Below are 22896 nucleotides of genomic sequence, written 5' to 3' on the forward strand. Positions count from 1 at the left end.
CAGATGGAGACAAGGATGGGGACTGGATAAAAACCAACCGGAAGACTGTCGGTCAAATCAGACAGTGGATTGACCACAGTGTGTTCCACCATGTTGCCCAAGAGACAGACGCCTATGCCCTATGGATGAAATTTGAGGGCATGTACCAGTCCAAGACCGCACGGAACAAAGCCTTGATAATGAGAAGGCTTATAAACCTGAAGCTGAAGAATGGTGTGTCTGTTGCTGAACACACTAGTGAATTCCACAGCCTTGTGAACCAGCTTGCATCAATCAAAATGGAGTTGGAGGATGAGATGCAAGCATTATTATTACTCAGTTCCTTACCAGACAGCTGGGAGACGTTGGTGGTTTCTCTCAGTAATTCTGCACCCGAAGGGAAGCTGACCATGGGGATGGTCACAGACGCCTTATTCAACGAGGAGGCAAGGAAGAAAGAGATGGAAGGAGAGCAGTCCCATGCCTTTGTCACAGAAAGTAGAGGCAGAGATAGAGAAAGGGGCAGAGGTAGAGGAAGAAGTAGAAGCAGAGGGCGTTCACAGTCCAGACAGGACAACACGAGAAGGTGTTTTTACTGTGATCAAGAGGATCACGTAATAAGAGATTGCCCAGAGAAGAAGGCGGACAGACAAGCCAAAGAGAAGGCTAAGGGACACGGAGGTCCCTCAACTACAGCAGTTGCAGTGCATTCCTCTGACGATGAAGAGGTGATGCTTACAGTCTCGTCAGAGTTGAAAACACCCGGCTGGATTTTGGATTCAGGGTGTACGTTCCACATATGTGCGGATAGGAAGCTTTTCTCCACTTACCGAAGAGTCAGCGGTAGCATTATCCGGATGGCCAACAACACAGTGAACAGAGTTGTCGGCATAGGGACAGTGCGATTCCTTACTAAGGATGGAAGAAAAGTAATTTTATCTGAGGTCCGACATGTGCCAGGAGTACGGAGGAATCTAATCTCCCTGAGTATGCTAGATCTAAAAGGAAATTGTTTCTCATCTAGTGGCGGGGTTCTTCATGTACGCAGAGGTGATAGAGAAATGTTGCAAGGCAAATTGTGCAACAAACTGTACAGACTGGAAGGAGAAGTTTTGACAAAGATGAGTGTTGTCAAATGCCAGTCGAAGGGTACAAAGAGAGAACATACGCAACCAAAGCGTATGATTGAGCAAGGCTTTCATCAGGAATGGCGAAAACGGTGCACGGGAACGCAAGGAGGCAGTTCAAAGGTGCACAGATCTGAGCCAGTGAAGCCTATCTTGAAGAAAGTTCAGAGCAAAGAAACCAAATCTGTAGAGACTATGCCAGTGAAGAAGAGAGTTTCTTTTGCTTCCGTGTTAGAGACATTTTGCAACCTCTCAAAAGATGCATGGAAGGGAGGGATGCAATCTCAAGTCGCAAAGTGAGCTTTGCAATGCACTCCAATAAGGGGGTGCAAGCACTATGCATGGAGTTGCATAGTGGTAACTTGTACAGACCGGTGGAAGTTGTCTTGGCAGAAGGGCTAACTGTCAAACATCAGTACGGACGTACAAGTGAGACTGAACTGAACATCAGGGATTGCAGCACAGACAACGGGCGTATGAGATCGCTGGGAAGTTGTTCTAGAGTGCAGAAAGCAAAGGCTGGTTATTCAGAAATAAGCTCCGAGCAAGGAAAATTGAGGATGTTGATGTGTCACACTCTGAAGTTTTCTAGTTGCTCCCGTGTTCATCATGCAAGGAGTTGCACGGTAATGCAAGGGTATCCCGAGCAGGGGGTGCAGGACATCCAATCAGGGGGTGTCAAGATATCTTGGTTGCGCAAGTTCAAGCATAGCAAGTGAAGATATCCGAGACAGAAAGCGTGGAAGAGATTTGTGGGAGATAGGAGCAGAGGCTCTCTCCAAATCAGAGAGTGGTGTGAGTTGAGTTGAGGATGTAGGATTCCCTCCTCCTCTTGTATCTCTGGTGTATTATCTCTAGCTTTCAGGGGATGCAATGTCTCAGTGAGGAGATGAAGATTCTGTTGGTCTTTTGGGCGTGACAAGATTAGCAGCAGTGTGTGGACTGGATCACCTCACATGAGTTGAGGGGGTGATTTGTTGGATCATCCCATGTGAGCTCCCATTGGAGAACCCACTTTCTCCACCCAATGGAAGTGGCTCTCCCACTCTACCAACCCCACTAGAGAGTGGAAGAGGGTAGGTGGTGACCAATGAGGCTCTCCCTCATTGGTGTATAAATAGAGGTTGAGGGGAGAGTTGAAATTGTGAGTGAGAACCATCAGAAATTGAGTGTGAGAGCTGTGAGTTGAGTGAGTTTCATCTCCTCCTCTGTATTTGTATTTTTGCTCCATTTTAGTGATAATTCTCATTTCTGTCCGTGGATGTAGGCATTGGGCCGAACCACGTAAATATTGTGTTCTCTGTGTGTGTGAGATAATTCTCTGGGTGTCTTTGATCCTAACAGTTACTTGGAAGCCAAACAAATATATGGTATTCTTTTGAAGTTGACTCCAGAAAGCCGTAATATTTTTGGCCAGCTTTCAGGTGCTGCTGTAAGATCTTCAAAAACAGTCCCCTCTCTCTCTCTCTGCCCCTCCCCTGACTTACCATTTTTCTACATATAATTCTTATTTAAATTTTAACCTTTGGCAGGGTGTTTGGGAGTCAATCGTGCAATCTTTTGAGAAAGATCATATTTACCTTGGTGAGGCTGCTCAGCTAGTGGTCCAGAATGTTAATTATGAAATGTGAGTGCTCTCGTGATTGTCTACTTGGTTAATGCTAAATAATAATATTTGCTTGATGTTAGTGCAGCTTATATTATTGATCAATTGTATTTCATATTTGAAGACCATATCAGAAAAATCAGGTCCAAAGGACTTAACAGCAACTGGCTGAACTAGAGCGCAAGAAAGCTGATATGAAAAGAAATGCAGCTCTTTCAGCAGCTAAATTTGCAGAGGCTTGTCAAGAGCCAGGATTGAAAGTATGATCCTGCATCGCATGCCACTCTACTGATGATGTATATTCCTTCAAGAACGAACAAATTAAGTGTCAACAAATTAAAGAAGAAAGGGAACACGCTGAAAAGTTCATGAAATACCAGGTGTTTGTCTAATATCATGTGTTTCCTTCTCATTTTTCCTTTATGTTCAAATCATCTAAAAAAAAATCTAATTACTTGTATAACACTGTTACTTCTTTTGATTAAAATTAGAAAAAACGCGAAGGAAGAGTGAAACTACACTCTATATTGCTGCCCCTTTTTGAATTTGATCATGTTGAGAAGGGTGATGCTTTGTTTGGTAAGTAGCCATTTCTTTTACGCGTTGTACGGTAATGTCTGTTACATATTCACAAAATGCTTGTGCATTCGTGTGTTTGTGTGTATCATTTAAGCCTTAAAATGTTCATGTCCAAATTACTCTCTCTCTCTCTCTCTCTCTCTCTTCTCGGTTTGTTCATGTCGACAAATTGTCCTTTCGTTTGACTGCATTTGTACATGCTATTAGTTTGGCTGTAGTTTCTCTCTAGCTCGAAACTGGTGTTTGATTTGGATGTCTCGTGGAGTTGAATATGTACATTTTGAGTTTTTGATCACATTAGTGATTGAATAGTTGGAAATGAAAATGCATAAAATGAAAATTTATTGAGAACATGGAAACAAAAATGCATAGAATGAAAATTTATTGTCTTAGAACTTTTAATTGTTTTTGCATAAAATGAAAATTTATTGAGAACATTTAATTGTTTTTGATCACCAAGTTGTTTTCAGTGACCCCATTTTCTGTGTATAGTTTTTTGCCTCGGATATGTCTGGTTGCATGTATTCTTACTTTTAGAAGATAGTGCCTCTGTGTTCTGTATTCTCATTTTCTGTGCTTGAGCTGCTTTAGTTTATTAAGCGAAGCATTCTCTAGCGGTTCGTGTTTTTGTTTTTATTTTTTGTTTTTATTACATTAGATGCCTGATTCCTTGTGGCAGTTAGTGGGACCTAGGTCCTCACAGCATGGGAAGCAACTCTCTTCTTCCCTCCCGGTGCAACAAATACACCAAGGTTTACTCGGTGACAGGCATAAAGCACATTCCACTTCAGGCACTTTCTCAAAACCAATTTTACCTCCTGGGAATTCTTCAAATGTTTCCTTGAGTGATATTCCTAATCCTCAGAAGGTATTACATTGTATTTTATTTTTTATGAATAAGTACGGAACTGTATCAGATGGACACCAAGGGGGTGTCACCCCTGTACAGCAAAAGAAAAAAAAATTAATTAGACACAAGAATCCCAAAACTAAATCCCTTCCCTAAAATGTAACTCCTACAATATCTACCAAAAAATAAAAAGTCTTCTCCAAAAATGAATAAATCGGATTGAAGTAAGCTTTATAGACGTCTGTACATCCTTAGAAGGCATTGTATGTATTGTTTTCAATAAAATTACTCTTTTATTGGTTTTATTTATTTATTTTAATTTACACATCTAAGATGTTCTTTGCCTCCAATTGTCTCTCGGTCTTTACAAATGATCTCATCACAGAATGCAACTGGCGTTCCAGCAGCTGTATTATCTTCTTCTTCTGGGTTTCTACATTCTTCCAGGGCAATTACTTCGAGTAAGTTATTTTATCATGCTTGCCATTTTCGATATTAAATCCTCATTTCACCATGAAATCCCTTACTTTTCCTTTCTAGTGTTGATTTCTTGAGCATCCCATCTATGTAGGCATGCAACATTCATCTACTACAGGGTTTGGTTCTGCTTTGAACATTGAAACACTTGTTGCAGCAGCTGAGAGAAGAGATACTTCCATAGAGGTATTTTTTTGTCTATTACTAAAGGTGCATCACCTTCCATAATCTGCTTATAGTGCTTGGTAAACATGAAATTATGACTGTCTTGGTCAAACTTGATCTGAATAGAACTTTCATTCAAATGCCACAGCCTGAAGATCCTCATGGCAATGTCTCCTTAGACAGAACAGTATTTTTTTTTTAATGCAATAAAAAACTTCTAGTGTGGAAATTGGCATGTGTTGTTTGAAAACATAAATTGTTCAATGCCACGACAGGATCGGGTTAAAGCTTTGTGTGAATTTCCTGGCTTAGTGGACGGAGAGTGATATCATAATAACTTATGTCTTTTATAAAGATAATTATGAATGAACAGAGTGTTAAGTTACTAGTTTCCAAATGTTCAAAAGTCAACTGAAATTTCAGTAAACTTGGAACATGTTTATTTCCAACATTTTCTCCTTCCTAAAATCCATGGTGTTGATGACAAAATATTTGATGTGCACAAAGAATCTTTATGTAGATGCCAGGGCAAGACTTACTGATTTGCTGATGGGCTTGTGAAAATAATTTGCTGTTGTTAAAATCCTTGGGATTTGATAGCCTAATTTCTATAACACAACAAAATTTTTGTAGGTCCTCTTTAAGGTGAGGATTCTGGCATATGAACTTTTGTTTGTTAATGCACAAAATTGGGATTCCAATTAACAAAGGGAATATAGAGCTCAATTACAGTTGCCAACAATAGGCTTAAAGTTTATATTGATGGGCTTTAGTCTTTTTTGGAAAAATAATAAATAAAGAAATGTAATAAATCCCTTAAACAGAGCTTTCTGTTAAAACCTAAATTGTTTTTAAAGCTTCTTTTCAATTCTGGACGAAAACAAAAATTTTAGCCTTAGTTTTTGTTTAAATACCATTGAAGGAGTAAAGTTGTAACTTAAATCATAGATTTGTGTCAGGAGCAAAACTCTAACCACCTCTACCAAAAAAATTAAACAATTAAAAATAAATAAATGCAATCAAGTGATTAAGAAAATTAAGTTTACAAATTCTTCAATTTATGTTTATTTTGGTGAATCTGATTGTAATTTATGTTCTGATGCAGGTATGTAGACCAATGAAGACTAATAGTGAACTCTCTCATCAATTTGAATTTAACTCATCCAAACTTGAAATTTATGTTACAGGCAGGAATAGATTTTTGAAATGCAATTTAGTAAAGTTCAATAGTCTCTTACTTTGGTGATATCTTGAGTTGGGGATAATTTTCTTGGTAGTAATTTGCCATCTCTTGTATAGTTGGATCAATCATTAAATTGTGAATATGTTAGTAATTTGCCATTTCTTCTTTCTCGGTTAATGTCTTTGTTAAAACATGATTTGTGAATATGTTATTTTGTGATTAATGGTGATTGGATATTAAATTGAATGGGAAAGTGAACTAATGTTGTATTTGATATTTGAATGAGAGTTATTATTTCACAATAGTGTTATTTTTCCGTTTTTTTTGTTCAATCATATAAAATTAGTATAATTTTTTTTATAAAAAAAAGAGGCTATCATGGCGTTTCTAAAAACGTCGCTAAATATTATTTCAACGGTTAGATTTTTCAAAAAGAGTACGACGGCGTTTTAAAAAGGTCGCTAAATAGCATGGTGATGTCATGGTGGAACTTTTAGCGGCGTTTTATAGCGACGTTTCTAAAGCGTCACAAAGTTATAGCGACGGCCGCATCTTCGGCGCTTGGTGAAAAACGCCACAAAAGGTTTAGATGGCGTTTTTAGAACTTATAGCGGCGTTTTTTAAACGCCGCCAAAACCCTCATTTCCAGCAATGCTCCTTGTCAAATTTTGTGCAAACACAATACATCTTTCAATATCATTTCAAACATATTTTTCAATACAACAATCAAACAAAAAATTCAATACATCTTCCCAAACACAAAAACTAAAGTAGCCTATAAAAATAGTCAAAAAGTCTAAAAAATAGCCACTTCCCAAACACCCACAAAGTGAAATGTCTTGATGCACTAGTAAAGATAAAGGTAATTAAGGACAAAATTTTTGAATTAGGACAAAGGGTGGGGCAGACGATTATTTTTGCCTTCATTCGATAGCCCACATATGTGGTGTCACCTTCCAACCGCTTAGCTTAAACCACGGGATCCCCTCGTGCAAGGTCGAACCCAAACAAGCACTAGAGTTGGCACAAGGACTACGCCGTGGGCTCGAGATTGGCCCTCGGTGGCTTGTGGGTTTCGCATGACCAAGTGGCCATCCAATATGCATCTATTGAGGCATGCTTGACCCTGTGGTACTTCGAGACGCTACTAAAGACCCAACATACAACGTTGGCTTGTCGGCTAATTTGAGGACCTTCGCTAGCACATTGTTGTGTGGCTAGGTGCCTTGATGACATAAACCTAAGTTGGGCGAACACCTTGCTTGAAGTAAGCTTGGCGCTATGAAGCGACTTATGCCGTGCTTGGTGCACTTGAGACGTTAGGCCTACTTGTGGCATTCGGGTGAAGACGGAGCTTCCTTGTGAAGTTGTTTTGCTTGACAAAGCACTGGGACCTAATGTTCAAATGGATGAGATCATCAACACTCGATTTGTCAACGAGCTATGGCGGGCTTAAACTTGGTGGAGTTTGAGCGCCACACGGGCAAAAATTGATCCGCTGCGCCTCTAAAGGAGTCGGCCCGTGACAGTTGGTGCGAGCATGTTGCATAAAGCACTTACTAATGATGGCTATGAGGTCACGACTTGAGTAGCCATGACCTCATAGCCATCGTCAGTAAGTGCTTTATGCAACATGCTGCACTATTTCTCGTGCGAACAAAAATAATCGTCTGCCCCACCCTTTGTCCTAATTCAAAAATTTTGTCCTTAATTACAGGACACTTCAATGAAACCAACCGTACTGGAGACCGCCAGTCTCCAAGCACCCCCACCACCCCCACACACACGTAGGGGTTGGTCATTGGATAAAAAAAATTAAAAAAAATAAAAATAATGGACCAATCACACCCCACTGGGGGCCCTGGGGGTCACCCCCAGTGGACGTTTGAGGCTTTATTGACAATGAAACTTATTGCAGGCGAGGGATATATATATACTATAGAGCTCGAGATCAAAAGGCGTTGGGGGAAAAGTCGATATGGCATATAGCATAAATAATTAAATTCACATTAAAAAAATTCCTTAATAGATTTGGCATAAAATTTATTACTTAATTTCATTTTAATGACAATTAATTTTACATTAAAAAGATTACTTATTAGATTTTTTTGAAAAATTATGCGTTTTTAGTTCATTTTATCAAACTGAATCAAGAAATTTAATTTTTTTTTTTAAAAAATTAGAAAATCTACATAATTATAGGATTTCATCATTTTTAATTATATCTTTATTAATGATGGGATGATAAAATAAAATCTACATAGTTAAATATGTGATTAATTAAAAGTTGACACCTATCATTTCACATCATTAAAGTAGGTCCCAGATTATTGAAGAAAGAAACTCAATTACTGTGAACCTTATGGAACAGAATGAGGAAACAAAATGCATGTAAACTATATTTGAGCCAAAAAGAAATAAAAATTTAAATCATAAACCAACTCAGTCTTAATAAACGGTTCGAATAAAAGTACATATTGAACTATATACAAAATGAAGAAGATTTTATAGTCTTAATACACGATTCAGCCTTCATAAACCAATTGACACTATATATTGATTTTGTAGCTCTAAATAATATCAAACTATATATACAAAATGAAGTATAAATTTTTCAAAAAATATTGTACGAATTTTAGGTCAAAAATTTCACCGATTTAAAACTCACCAAGAACGGAAAGCCGAGAACGCCAACCACTGCTGCCAGAATCAGATAGAAGAATATCGATCCTAACGGAGGCAAAGCTGCAAACGATGAGATCTTCAACTTCGGCGACGGAAGCGACAACGTGGTGGTGTTCCTCTGAAAATACTCAAACCCTAACCCTAGGCTAGAAAGTCTAGCAATATACTTTCCGGGGTTTTTTTCTTTTTTTTTTTTATCGTCAAAGAAAATAAAAATTTATTGATACAAAAAAGTACAAAATAAAGCTTGGCACAAAAGCATCATAGTTCAAAAATACATCCCAACTAGGTTGGGGTATTTTCCCATAATTGTAGGAAGAAAAGAAAACTATGATTTTGCTCCGTTTCAAAAATTAATTTAATTACTATCTAAATAATAATAATAATTTAATTTTTTTTTCTAATAATATCAATTCTATAGTATTTGATTTTGGATTGGATCGATTTTACTTCACCTTTAATTATGGTTTATAAGCAAATAAAAATTGTTAATGTGAAATTTCATTTTATCATTTAAATTATCTCTAAAATATTAATTAGGCTTCCAAATTTTATTTTGTTAGGGGTCTAATTCATATTTTTTATGGGTAAAATATAAAGAAAATCAAATAGTTTAAGTATAAAATTAATATTATTAAAATAATAGTAATTGAATTGATTTTCAAGTGATAATTTGCGAGAACAAAACGATATTTTCTTTAATTATATAGATAATGTTGTGAGCAAAAATGGATCGAATTTATGGATGGGACATCTGTAAAAAATGGAATTGGGTTTAGATCAATTGGTTCGAATTCAAATTTAGATAACATTTAATCAGATCAACACAGATTTTGCCGCACTCATAAGATTGGATTGTTTCTTGGTTTAGATATTATCTAAATTGAATTAAAGATAACCAAACCCATATATATGGATTTTGTAAACAAATGCCAAAATACTTATTAAAAATGCATTAAATATGAATAATTAACCCCACTATCATATATTGAAACGAAAATTATAAATGTATTAAATAATATACTTTTCCTAATGTGACGGAAATATTCTTTTATACATTTCTCTTTATTTTATCTTTTTAGCCCATTTACCTCAAGAAATTATTCAATGCCCTAAGTGCATTACTCTATTCCATTTATAGATTGATACTTAAATCAATTGTCTCCTAAAACTCCAACACAAAAGTAATAACTCCCACAATTTAAACCAATAATTACGACTTTAAAGCACCACCTGGATTTGATCTTAGAGTATTGAATAATTTCTCATTTACCACTCACTTGAGTCTTCTTTCTCGAATTACTAGAACAAACACATATTCAATACCAATCAATGGTGCAATAGATAGCCAAATATTATTTATAATTTTTAAATATTTTATTTTCGTCTAAAATTAATACTTTTTGTACATTTTGCCCCCCGAAAATGATTTAGCCCAAAGCCGATGGATGTGGTAAAATTTAAGAACGTAACAATCTTTGAATTTTAACATTTTGAACTATAATCTATAATAGTTATGTTATGAAAAGTTTGATTAAAAAAAAATGGCAAACATTTTATTTTTAGGCGTCGATCCTTTGATCGACTGTTTTTTTTATGTTTAACGTTGGTATCTTTATTCATTTATTTTTTTTAAATAATGTATGGTCTGCGATCTGTTGGATTTGCAGCCCTTCTGTGTGATTTTGAGTTCGAGCTGATCTTTCCTGTTTGGGCACTGTGATTTCAATTTTCCCTCTCGTTTTAGACCTGTATGTTAACATTGAATTTTTTTTATCCCCTTTTTAAGAAGGAAAATGAAAATTTCCTATTTTTTGTAATATGAAATATTATGAATCATTTTCATGAGAAATGTAAATAAAATATTTTTAGATGAAAATAAAATATTTAAAAATTATAAATGATATTTGAATGTCAAAAGAGTTCACTTTTAAATTTGAGATATTATATAGGGAATAGTTTGAGATATTATCTCATAGTGTCTCGCAAATCCTATTCCTATATTTTAGTAAATAATTATTAATACGAAGTTATATCTTGAGATTTGATCCGGTGATTATGGCAATTCATCCATCCGTCACATTTGTAGTTTCACAATCTACGATCCAATGACCAGAAAAAGGGGGCAGCAACTATTCCTCATGCAAATTAACAAATTCAACACGTCATGAAAATATTTGGGTCTCAACTTTTGTTCATGGGACACATGACACATAAAGCCAACCTAGCATGCCACTAGTTAAGAGGTCTCAGTAAGTCATTTCTGACTTTTAGGAGGCATCTATTAGCTATAAATAGTAATTTGCAAGTCGAAGAACGGGCATCCAAATCAATTCAACACATCATAACTCTCAATTGATATTAGTGTCATTTAGCATTAGCTTATTATCTCAAAGTCATTTGTGCCATAATTTAACTTTCTTTAGAGTATTCGTGTTACGTGTAACAGCCTTATTCTTACCTTAATTGTATTTAAATCAGTTAGAATATATTTATTTTTCATTCATACTTTTTTTTTTTTGTCACTTTATGTACTTTTAATCATTGAAATACTTTAAAGTAAACAAATTCGTGTTGATGTGTTTTCCTCCTACCTTTATTTCTTTCTCACTAAAAACTCGTAGGAGATTTTAATCCTTTTTCAATAAGACAACTAAAGAACTAGGAGGCTTCTATCCCCTTAGAATTCGAACAATTATCCTGTTTAGAAGTAAGAAAATCATTTTACGTAAGTAACACTTTACCTTAACAAGCCCACGTCCCAAACCTCCTTGTCAAATTTTGTACAAACACAATACATCTTTCAGTATCATTTCAAACATATTTTTCAATACAACAATCAAACAAAATATTCAATACATCTTCCCAAACACAAAAATTAAAATAGCCTACTAAAATAGTCAAAAAACCTAAAAAATAGCCACTTTCCAAACACCCACAAAGTGAAGTGTCCTAATGAACTTGCAAAGATAATGGTAATTAAGGACAAAATTTTTGAATTAGGACAAAGGGTGGGGCAGACGATTATTTTTGTTCGCACAAGAAATAGTGCAGCATGTTGCATAAAGCACTACTGATGATGGCTATGATTGTTTGGGGCCTCTACCATTTTCATTTCCTTTTAGATTAATAATTAATTTCGCATTAATGAGAATTAAGTTCGCATTAAAAAGATTCCGTATTAGATTTGGCATAAAATTTAATAATTAATTTCGTATTAATGACAATTAATTTTGCATTAAAAAGATTACCTATTAGATTTTTTTGAAAAATTATGTTTTTTTTGTTCGTTTTATCAAACTGAATCAAGAAATTTAATTTTTTAAAAAAACAATTAGAAAATCTACATAATTATAGAATTTCTTCATTTTTAATTATATCTTTATTAATGATGGGATAATAAAATAAAATCTACATAATTAAATATATGATTAATTAAAAGTTGACACCTATCATTTCACATCATTAAAGTGGATCTCACACCCAAGTGAGAGATTTGGTAAAATATTTAGTAATTTATTTGGGGCCTTTAACATTTTCCTTTCCTTTAAGAGTAATGCTAGAGACTCCAAATAACTTACCAAATGTTTTACTAAACCTCTCACATTGGTGTGAGACCTACAAACATGTAGGTTTGTGTAGGTCCCACAACCATGTGAGAGATTTTATAAAACATTTGGTAGTTATTTAGGGCCTCTAGCATTTTCCCTTAATTAGAGATCTCCAACATTTTCTTTTTAATTCTATAATTATTTTAACAAAATAATAATAATAATAATATACCTACCTTTCCAAATATGATCGCACAATGAATGAAAAAAAATATTAATGGACATAAAGGTTTTGCGATCGTACCTCTCATCCTTGGCCCCAAAAAAAAAATCCCTATTTTTTAAATTTTTTTTTTAACTTTTAGTAATTTTTTTATAAATGAAGTTAAAATTTTTTATATTTTGGATGCATTTTGTCGTGACGAATCTAAAGTTTTTTTTAAAAACAAAAAATTTTAAAAAATTATTTATTGTATGTTTTTAAAAAAAAATTATGCTTCTTTAGTTCATTTTATCAAACTGAATCAAGAAATTGAAATTGTTTTTAAAAAAAACATTAGAAAATCTACATAATTAAAGATTTCATAATTTTTAATTATATCTTTGTTAATGATGGGATGATAAAATAAAATCTACATACTTAAAGATGTGATTAATCAAAAGTTGACACTTACCATTTCACATCATTAAAGTAGGTTCCACACCCATTGGAGATATTTGGTAAAACATTTGGTACTTTATTTGGGGCCTCTAGCATTTTCCTTTCCTTTAAGAGTAATGTTAGAGACCCCAAACAATCTACCAAATGTTTTATCAAATCTCTCACATGGATGTGGGTGGTTCTTTGGGCCTCTAGCATTTTCCTTTAATTAGAGATCTCCAACATTTTGTTTTTAATTCTTTAATTATTTTAACAAAATAATAATAATAATAATAATAATAATAATAATAATAATAACTGACTTTCCAAATATGATCGCACAATGAACGAAAAAATTATTAATGGACGTATACGTTATGCGAACCTCTCATCCTTGGCCCCCCAAAAAAATTCCTATTTTTTAAATTTGAGAATTTTTTTTTATAAATGAAATTAAAAAAATTTATATTTTGGATCCGTTTCTTCATGACGAATTTAAAGTTTTTTTTTAATTTTTTTTTTTAAAAAGATTACTTATTAGATGTTTTTAAAAAAATTATGCTTCTTTAGTTCGTTTAATCAAACTGAATCTAGAAATTTAAATTTTTTTAAAAAAATTAGAAAATCTACATAATTAGAAATTTCATAATTTTTATTTATATCTGTATTAAGGATGTCATAATAAATTAAAATCAACATAATTAAACATGTGATCAATTAAAAGTTGGCACCTATTATTTCACATCATTAAAGTAGAATCATAAGGATTTAATTACAGATCTCCAACATTTTCTTTTTAATTCTTTAATTATTTTCACAAAATAATAATAATAATACCTAGCTTTCGAAATATGATCGCACAATGAATGAAAAAATTATTAATAGACGTAAACGTTATGCGATCGTACCTCTCGTCCTTGGCCCCAAAAAAAAAAATCCTATTTTTTAATTTTTTTTTTACTTTTATTTATTTTTTCTACATAATTAGGGATTTCATCATTTTTAATTATATCTTTATTAATGATGGAATGATAAAATAAAATCTATATAATTAAAGATGTGATTAATCAAAAGTTGACAGCTATCATTTCACATCATTAAAGTAGGTCCCACATCCATTTGAGAGATTTGCTAAAACATTTGTAGGGGTGTAATTTTGGCCTGGTCTGGCCCAGTCCATGTTAGGCCTTGCGGGCTCCCGTCAAAAAATCGGGTTGAACTGGGCCTGTATTGGGCGGTTTGACGCTCGAGCGTTCTATTCTTCGCTCGAGCGGATCATATGTATATCAGATCACAGCTGGGTCATTTTGAATCACTTTTCAACATCCTTTCTCTCTCTTACTTTTTGAAAAACTCCATTGGAGAGCTCCCATCACTAGAAACCCAACTTCTCTCTAGGTTTTGATCTAGTTAGAGTGATCTCCCACCTTAGTCCCTTTGTAAAAAGTGTGGAGTTTGTCGTGAGCTGTCTTTTGATCTGAAAAGTTCTTGATTTGGAGCACTTCAAGATTTCTACATCTTCTTCCTTTGAGCTCCGAATTTGAGGCAGGGATAACTACTCATTCCTATGGTCTTTGACATAAACTATTGGTCTTTTTGATATAATGTTGAGTTGGGTGATTTTGGATGTTAGGGTTTCAAAATGTGTAAAAGAGGGATTTTGTATTTTGAGCCTGTACATGTGTATTTGAGCGTAGAGATGAGAATATTGGTGTTGTTGATAATATTTGGACCTTTGGGTCAATATTGAGCTTAAGGGGAAAAATGCCATATTTGGGTATATTTGGGTCATTAGTGTAATTAATGACATTTGTTATGGAATTATGAAATTGAGTTGGGAATAATAAAATTGGCTCATTATGAGATAGAATGATGGAGTTAGATTTATAAATCGCTTACTTTTGAAAATGTCAATTATATATCTGTTGAGGCATTTATTATCTGTTTAGAAATAACTGCTTTGGACTATAGGTGGAGGATAGTCTTGATTGTTGTAGACATTGCATGATGATTAGGTGAATTGAAACTAATCAAGTTGTGTATATTTGAATACATGGGTGCTGAATCCCACGGATGAAATTTCCGTAAAATGGCCATTTGAAAATAATTACACATGGGTGCCGAATCCCGCGGACGCAATATCCGTAAAATGGCAATTCGAATATAATTATATATGGGTGCCGAATCCCGCGGACGCAATTTCTGTAAAATGGCAAATTCGAAAATATCTACACATGGGTGCCGAGTCCCGCGGATGAAATATCCGTAAAATGGCCATAAGAGAATAAAAATACATGGGTGCCAAATCCCGCGGACGCAATTTCCGTAAAATGGTAGTTTGTAGTATAGTTGGCATGAGATGTAGTTTTACTTGAGTTGTTTGGCCAGGTTCTGAGCCATGTTTATAAGTTGAGTTTTGTTAAGTTAAGGATTATGAAACTGGATTGTACTGTACGTTGGTTTATATGAGTTAAACATTTATCAAGTGCTAATGTTTTAGTTATTGCTCATATTATGTTTAGCATATCTCTATTGGGCATTGGCTCACCCTATATGGGACATCATTTTCAGGTACAGGTGTTATGCCACCTCCAAGGACGTAGCTTGGGAGGCTTGAGGCTGTAGACTCTTTTTTGTTGTTTTTGTTGTATTATATGTATATCAAGCCAAGGGCTTATTTGTGTAGAGTTAGTACTCTCTTTTTTGTAACCAAGTGTTGACTTGGAAAGTTGTAAGCCTATAGGGCGTTTACTTTTATTGTCAACATATAATATCTTTTGTAAGAACACTCTGATGATTGTAATATGAAAACTCTTTCATTTATCGTGAATGTATGCTATGATGGGTTTATATTTGAGGGCGTTACATGTGGGCGGGCCTAAACAATTTTTAATTTTTATTTTTTTCACCAAAATTTTATTATTTTACATTAAAAATAACACTAGGCATTGGGTGGCCCGAGCGGGCCAGGCCTCGAGCCGAGCTTTTGGGTGGGCCTTGAGCGGGCCAATGAGCCGGGCGAAGCGAGTCTGGCCCATGGTCCGGGATGGGCTTCAAGACGATGACTCAGGCCCTGGCCCAAGGCCTCGAGCTGGGCTTGGGCTCGGGTCTAAACGGGTCGAACCCACCTCGGGCCGCGAGCGGGCTTCGGGTCACCTACGGGCCACGGGCCAAAATTACACCCCTAAATATTTGGTAGTTTATTTGGGGCCTCTAGCATTTTTCTTTCCTTTAAGAGTAATGTTAGAGACCCTAAACAATCTACCAAATGTTTTACCAAACCTCTCACATGGTTGTGGGACCTACAAATATATAGCTTTATGTGGGTCCCACACCTATGTGAGAGATTTGGTAAAACATTTGGTAATTATTTGGGGACTCCAACATTTTCTTTTAATTAGAGATCTCCAACATTTTCTTTTTAATTCTTTAATTGTTTTAACAAAATAATAATAATAATAATAACTAGCTTTCCAAATATGATCGCACAATGAATGAAAAAATTATTAATGGACGTAAACGTTATGCGATCATACCTTTCATCTTTGGTCCCCCAAAAAAACCCTATTTTTAATTTTTTTATAAATGAAGTTAAATTTTTTTATATTTTGGATCCGTTTTGTTGTGACGAATCTAAAGTTTTTGATTTTTTTTTGAAAAATTTAAAAAGATTACTTATTAGATGTTTTTTAAAAAATTATGCTTCTTTAGTTCGTTTTATCAAATTGAATCTAGAAATTTAATTTTTTTTAAAAAAAACATTAGAAAATCTACATAATTAGTAATTTCATAATTTTTATTTATATCTGTATTAATGATGTGATAATAAAATAAAATTTACATAATTAAAGATGTTATCAATCAAAAGTTGACACCTATTATTTCACATCATTAAAGTAGAGTCATAAGGATTTAATAAGAGATCTCCAACATTTTCTTTTTAATTCTTTAATTATTTTAACAAAATAATAATAATAATAGTAACAGAAGTGATTGGGAGTTCTAAATAATAGAGCACTAATAGCTCTAATGAGGTGGAAATGTCAAAAAAAAAAAAAACAATAATACTTGGGACCACTAATTAGAGCTACCACTAATGATGCCACAGTGAGTCCCACCTACTGCCGCAGTGTGTGTTGTGCTTTGTTTTTTTTTTTTTTTTTCATTTTCCGCCTCATTAGTGGTGGATTCAGAGCTCATTATTTAGAGCTCTAAATCATTACTGAAAAAAAAAAAAAAAAAACAAGAGAGACACCCATCACATGATGGGGGGAGCCAACTCATTAATACTTCCCCTAGTGCTCTCTTTTTAGTGCTCCCGAGCATTTTTGTAATAATAATACCTAGCTTTCAAAATATAACCGCACAATGAATGAAAAAATTATTAATAGACGTAAACCTTATGCGATTGTACCTCTTGGCCTTGGCCCAAAAAAAAAAATCCCTTTTTTTTTAATTTTTTTTTACATTTAGTATTTTTTTTATAAATTATGTTGAAATTTTTTATTTTTTGGATCCGTTTTGTCGGGAGGAATCTAAAGTTTTATTTAAAAAAAAAAAATTGAAAAGTAACTTATTAGATGTTTTTTGAAAAATTATGCCTTTTTAGCTCATTTTATCAAACTGAATCAAGAAATTTAAGTTTTTTTTCTAAAAAAAAAAAATAGAAAATCTACATAATTAGAGATTTCATCATTTTTAATTAGGGAGATTTACCAATAAATCCCAAATGTTAAACATATGAACCAATTGGTTCCAATTTTTTTCTAATAAACTGTTTAGTCCTTGGATATTTTGAGGGACCTTAATGCCCTCGTTTAGATGTTATTAGATGCATGCTCTTTATGAGGGTGTGTCACGTGACACACACAATATGTCACGTGACACACACAATGGGTGCCACACATCAACAAAGTACACCAAGGCTCTTTATGAGGGTGTGTCACGTGACACACAATATGTCACGTGACACGCACAATAGGTGTCACACATCAACAAAGTACACTAAGGCTGTTAGATTTTTATTCTTGGCAACCCCGTTTGACAAAACTCCTTTCAGTTGTATTTATTTTCGCAGTTTTATTTCAGTGAGGCTATGAGTTTATTAGATGTGAATCCAACCCGAATCGAGCCTTGCAGAGAAGTTTGTGATGTTAATGCTTTCAAGATTGCCACTTCGCTGATTATGACAGGGGTCGAGTTGCCCGGTCAGCTGGCGGGGTCGCGGGGCAGCGCCCCTGAAGCAAAATGCAATTCAAAGTTGCCTGTTCGCTCGAGCGGACATTCCCCCACTCGAGCGGGGAATGCTGACTTTTGGAAGTTTGGTGAGTCTGCAAATATACTGTGATCCGCGTTTTCACGCTTGAGCGTCCATTTCCCCACTCGAGTGTACACCCTAGTGCGGAACACATCATATAGAGTCCCTGCTCGAGCGCCAATTCCCACGCTCGAGCGGACCTCGCGATTTCAGATTCTATAAATTGACAAGTTGCTCCAAATCTAGGATTACGCCTCCAGATCTTCTTCTTGGGTTCTAGGGTTTATATCTGGGGCTATTTTGCTAGTTTTCTTTGATGTTTTCATTGAGTATTTAACTCATGGTTTAAGAAGCATACATCAAAGGTTTGTTTGTTTATTCTACACAAAAGAGAGAGTTGTTCTTCAGTAGATTCTGGGGAATTCGAGCCTGAAGCTTTGGTGGATTCTAGAGTGGCTCATCGTCAAGACAATTCTGAGGTAAAGACGGGGTTGGAAGAGGCACATAGGGGTTGGTTCAATTCGGGCGTGGATTCGCTAGGTAATTGAGGGTATACCTGCGTAATTCCTTTATATCTTCTTACTGGATTGCTTTATGGCTGTTGCCCGTGTTTTTTTATCACAATCGGAGGTGCTCCAATTGTGGTTTTTCCATGTTAAAATCGTTGTGTCGATTTGTCTTAATTGTTTGATTGGGATTATTTTATTGCTTAAAATTGATACATAATCACAAATCAATATCTAGCGGATTTCTAGATTTTTCAATTGATATCAGAGTGGGCTGTTCAATTTTTTTTAAAAAAAAAAAACTTTTAGAACGAGATCTTGTTTGATTTGTGATAATGGATTCAAATCGTGAGGAAAATTCTATGGTTCGACCACCCCTACTTGATGGATCCAATTATTCATTTTGGAAAGCTCGGATGAGATCATTTTTAAAATCTATTGATGAAAAAGTTTGGCAATCTGTCATGTATGGGTGGACTGAACCAACAATTACCGTTGATGAAGTAACTTTTCTCAAACCAATTGATAAGTGGGACACAATTGATTACCAAAATAGTAGCTGGAATAGTAAAGCTATCAATTCTCTTTTTTGAGCTGTTACACCTGAAGAGTTTAGTCGTATCTGTAATTGTGAAGTCGCAAACGAGGCTTGGGATATCTTGCAAACTATTCATGAGGGCACTCCTTCTGTTAAACGCTCAAAACTTCAAAGGCTCACATCTAGTTTTGAAAACCTTTCAATGAAAGATAGTGAGAGCTTTGATTAATTTTATGTGAAGTTGAGTGACATTATAAATTCCAGCTTCAATTTAGGTGAAAAAAATACCAGAATCCAAAGTTGTGGGAAAAATTTTGAGATCCTTGTCCGATCGGTTCCAACCAAAAGTTACCGCTATTGAGGAGGCTTAAGATGTTGACAACCTCAAGCTGGATCACTTGGTTGGAAATCTCTAAACTTATGAGGTACATAGGAACTTCAAAAAGAAACAAAAAGATGCTACTGCTTTTAGTAGTGCTCATAGAGTTGGAAAGGATTCTGATGAGGATTGTGAGATAGATTTCAAGATTACGGCTGCCTTTGTTAAACAATTTTAAAAAAAAAATTTGAAAAAAAATCCTAATCTTTTGGAATCTACTCAGACTCATAAATCTAAAGGCAAAGATAAACTCAAAATTAATTCTATAGCCAAGAAGGAGAAAGGAAAGATACAAGGGAACTCTGAAAGAGTCCAATGCTATGAATGCGAAGGATTTGGCCACTTTGCTTCAAAATGCCAAACTTGTTTGAAGAAGAAGAAGAAAGCCCTCGCTATCACTTGGGATGATGAATCAGAATCTGATGAAGATGAAAGTGACAATGAAGATCAAGGCGATGAGAGACATAAACAATTCCTTGCTTTCATGGCGGCTTTCGGAACTGACGGACAATCAGAGTATCCGAAGAGATCGGTTGAGAATGCCATTGATGATGAATCCTCGGAGATTGATGATGAAGAGCTTGAGCAAGCTTATGAAAAGTTGTATAAGGAGTCTTTTAACTTATCCAAATTGAATGACAAACTCACAACGAAACTCAAAGCATGTGAAAGTGAGAATGTCAAACTTAAGGAGGAGATTTCTGAGGTTAGGATTAATGTCATCAAGATAGCTAATGATCGACAAGCTCTTTGTGCAAAACTCTTGACTTGTGAGACAGAGAGGAATGAGCTACAGCAAATCTATGCAGCGTATGAAGAAAAGATTGAATCTCTCAAGATGTCTCAAGTTGCTTTGGAAGAACTAATGATCATGAAAGAGGAAGAGCTCAAGTGTGCTATGACTACCATTGGTCTTTGGAACAAAGGATCAAAGACTTTAGACAATATCATTGGGTCTCAACAAATTTGTTCTGACAAGAGTGGAATTGGCTTTGGTGGTAAGAAAGAGCAGAAACAGAGTGCTTCTACATCTCCTAATACAAGAACTCAAGGAAAGGGAGAACAAAAAATTCAACATGAGGATGGTCTTCTCAAACTTCCTAGAGTTGGTAAGGCCAAAGAAAAGAAGGTACACTCTGTTTTTATTTGTCATCATTGTGGTATGCATGGTCATATTCGCCCTTATTGTTATGAGTTGCATAGGAGAGTGTCTCATAAAAATGGAAGAAATTCCAACATCTCGTGGGGAATGAGACACTTCATTGGTCGTAAGGAGGTTAAGGGTCATAATATACCTTGCTATTTTGATATGCTTGAGACCAAACATGGGGCGAGTTTGTATTTGCCTAGACCTAGAAATAGGAAGTTGGAAACCAAGTCGAGACGGGTTCCCATTGAAAAGGAAGGGAACCACAACGTCAAGAAACCACCCAAAAATCGCAATTCTCACAACTTTGTTCATACTAAAGCGGTTTGGGTGAGAAAACTTGACCTGTGTTGATTTGTTTATCTGCTTTAGTTTTTGGATTTTTGTGTGTTTTTTTTAATGAGAAAAAAAATGTGTGCTTGTTCGTTTTCTGTGTGTTTTGTTTAAAAAAAAAATGTGTGCATGTTCGTTTTTTGTCTTGCTTTAGTTAAGAAAAAAGAAAAAAATCCAAAAAGATTTTCTTAGTATGGTTTTGCAAGCTTGAATTTTATTTTTTTTTAAGATGTCCTTGGCGCATATTGGAATTGATGAGAATAACCATTACATGTTAATATATGTGTACTTTCTGTGGTCTTTACTCATTTCGAAGTGTGTGTTCTTTGATTAGTATGTCTCATTCTGTACACACTCTTGAATTAGCAAATATTGGAGTCTTCCACCTTAGTGATCTTTTTTCTCTATGGACTTCAGGCATGGTATCTTTTGTTTTTCTCGAGGAATTGACCGATACTAGCATATCTTGGGTGATGTTGAGTCTCTTAACCACCTTCCATCTTTTTGCAACTCCACGGCTTTCCCCTTTATTCTTTGTAGTCCAGCCATGAGGAAAAGGCTACCTCAGAGTCACCAACCAGGCCATCCTTATTATATCCATGCTTCTCTGGTTCGGTTTCCATACTCTTGAGCGTGTCAGCCGCCAATGAGTGTGCAAAAGAAAGAAACAAAAAAAAATGTACAAAAGAAAGAAAAGAAAAAGATGTAAAAAAAATAAAATAAAGGATTCATTGATTGAGGGGGAGCCTCCGCCTTTACTCACCAAATACCCCTTGATTCCTAGTGGTTTGACTTTCCGTAGTTGTGCTTAGATTCTCTTGACAGAGGTTCAGCTATTTGATCACTACTAGGATTTGAATCTAGTGTTTGTCGAACTCCAAGAGTCATACACACACTTTTATCATGGGATCTATGCTTTTCACATAATGCATCACTTTCTTTTATGAGGAATCTTCTAGAGGCTGTGCACATTGTCTTTTCAAGTAATTGTGCTTCTTGGATAATCTTATGTGTTTCAAGGTGAAAATCTGAAATTCCTTGCTTGCTCCACCATATTATTTTTTGTTGTTTTCTTCTTCTTCATTGTTTTTTAGTGAGGGGGAGTTTGGTTTATCTTTACAAGAGTTTGTTAGCATGAACACTTTGATTTGTTAGGTAAGGGAGATTGGCTATAGTTGTTTTGCATGTTGCTATGCACTATTTGCTTATTATTTCCTTCTTGCATGCTCCTGATATTTGCATTATTATATCATTGCTTGTGTGGTTTATGATCTTGCTTTAGCTGATTGAGCTTCCTGTGTCAATTCGTGACAAAAAGGGGAAGAAAGTTTTTTTTCATGTGTCTTAGGATTTGATGTATTCATGTCATGTGTCGGATGCATATGACTTGGTTTTCATCTATCCATGCTACATGTTCTTAAAATCTTCAAGTCACATCTATTCATGTTTTTCATCTCATACTTCAAGATAATCTTGTCATATGTTTATTGTTTTTTTCATATACTCTTGTGGGACTAATAGTTGTTTTGGAGATTGTGGCACTGATAGTTGTTTTGCAGATCATAACCTTGAGAAAGAAGTTTGTGTTTGTTGGCTGTAATGGGTTAGGGTGATTAGGATTTTATTTGTTAGGTGTGTTTTGTCATGGCATTGCCAAAGGGGGAGATTGTTAGGTTTTTATTCTTAGCAACCCCGTTTGACAAAACTCTTTTCAGTTGTATTTGTTTTCGCAGTTTTATTTCAGTGAGGCTATGAGTTTATTAGATGCGAATCCAACCCGAATCGAGCCTTGCAGAGAAGTTTGTGATGTTAATGCTTTCAAGATTGCCACTTCGCTGATTATGACGGGGTCGAGCTGCCCGGTCAGCTCGCAGGATCGAGGGGCAGCGCCCTC

At 35.1% G+C, this 22896-nt stretch overlaps 1 protein-coding gene and 1 long non-coding RNA gene across 2 annotated transcripts; both read left to right on the plus strand.

Moving 5' to 3' along the window:
• Nucleotides 1-2453: 2453 nt before the first annotated feature.
• LOC145807808 (uncharacterized) lies at nt 2454-3086 on the plus strand. The gene is made up of 3 exons (XR_014351222.1): nt 2454-2538; nt 2639-2733; nt 2837-3086. It is a non-coding gene; the product is annotated as an uncharacterized LOC145807808 (long non-coding RNA).
• A 129-nt stretch (nt 3087-3215) lies between these two features.
• On the plus strand, nt 3216-6150 carry LOC145807809 (uncharacterized). Its single transcript, XM_082906761.1, has 5 exons — nt 3216-3291; nt 3971-4159; nt 4527-4602; nt 4713-4804; nt 5889-6150. Exons 1-5 carry the CDS (start codon nt 3265-3267, stop codon nt 6027-6029), a joined length of 525 nt encoding a protein of 174 aa, XP_082762887.1. The 5' UTR covers nt 3216-3264; the 3' UTR covers nt 6030-6150.
• The last annotated feature ends 16746 nt before the right edge of the window (nt 6151-22896 follow it).

The sequence above is a fragment of the Camellia sinensis genome, chromosome 14, assembly GCF_055761805.1.
Source record: "Camellia sinensis isolate YWXY chromosome 14, ASM5576180v1, whole genome shotgun sequence".
Lineage (NCBI taxonomy): Eukaryota > Viridiplantae > Streptophyta > Magnoliopsida > Ericales > Theaceae > Camellia > Camellia sinensis.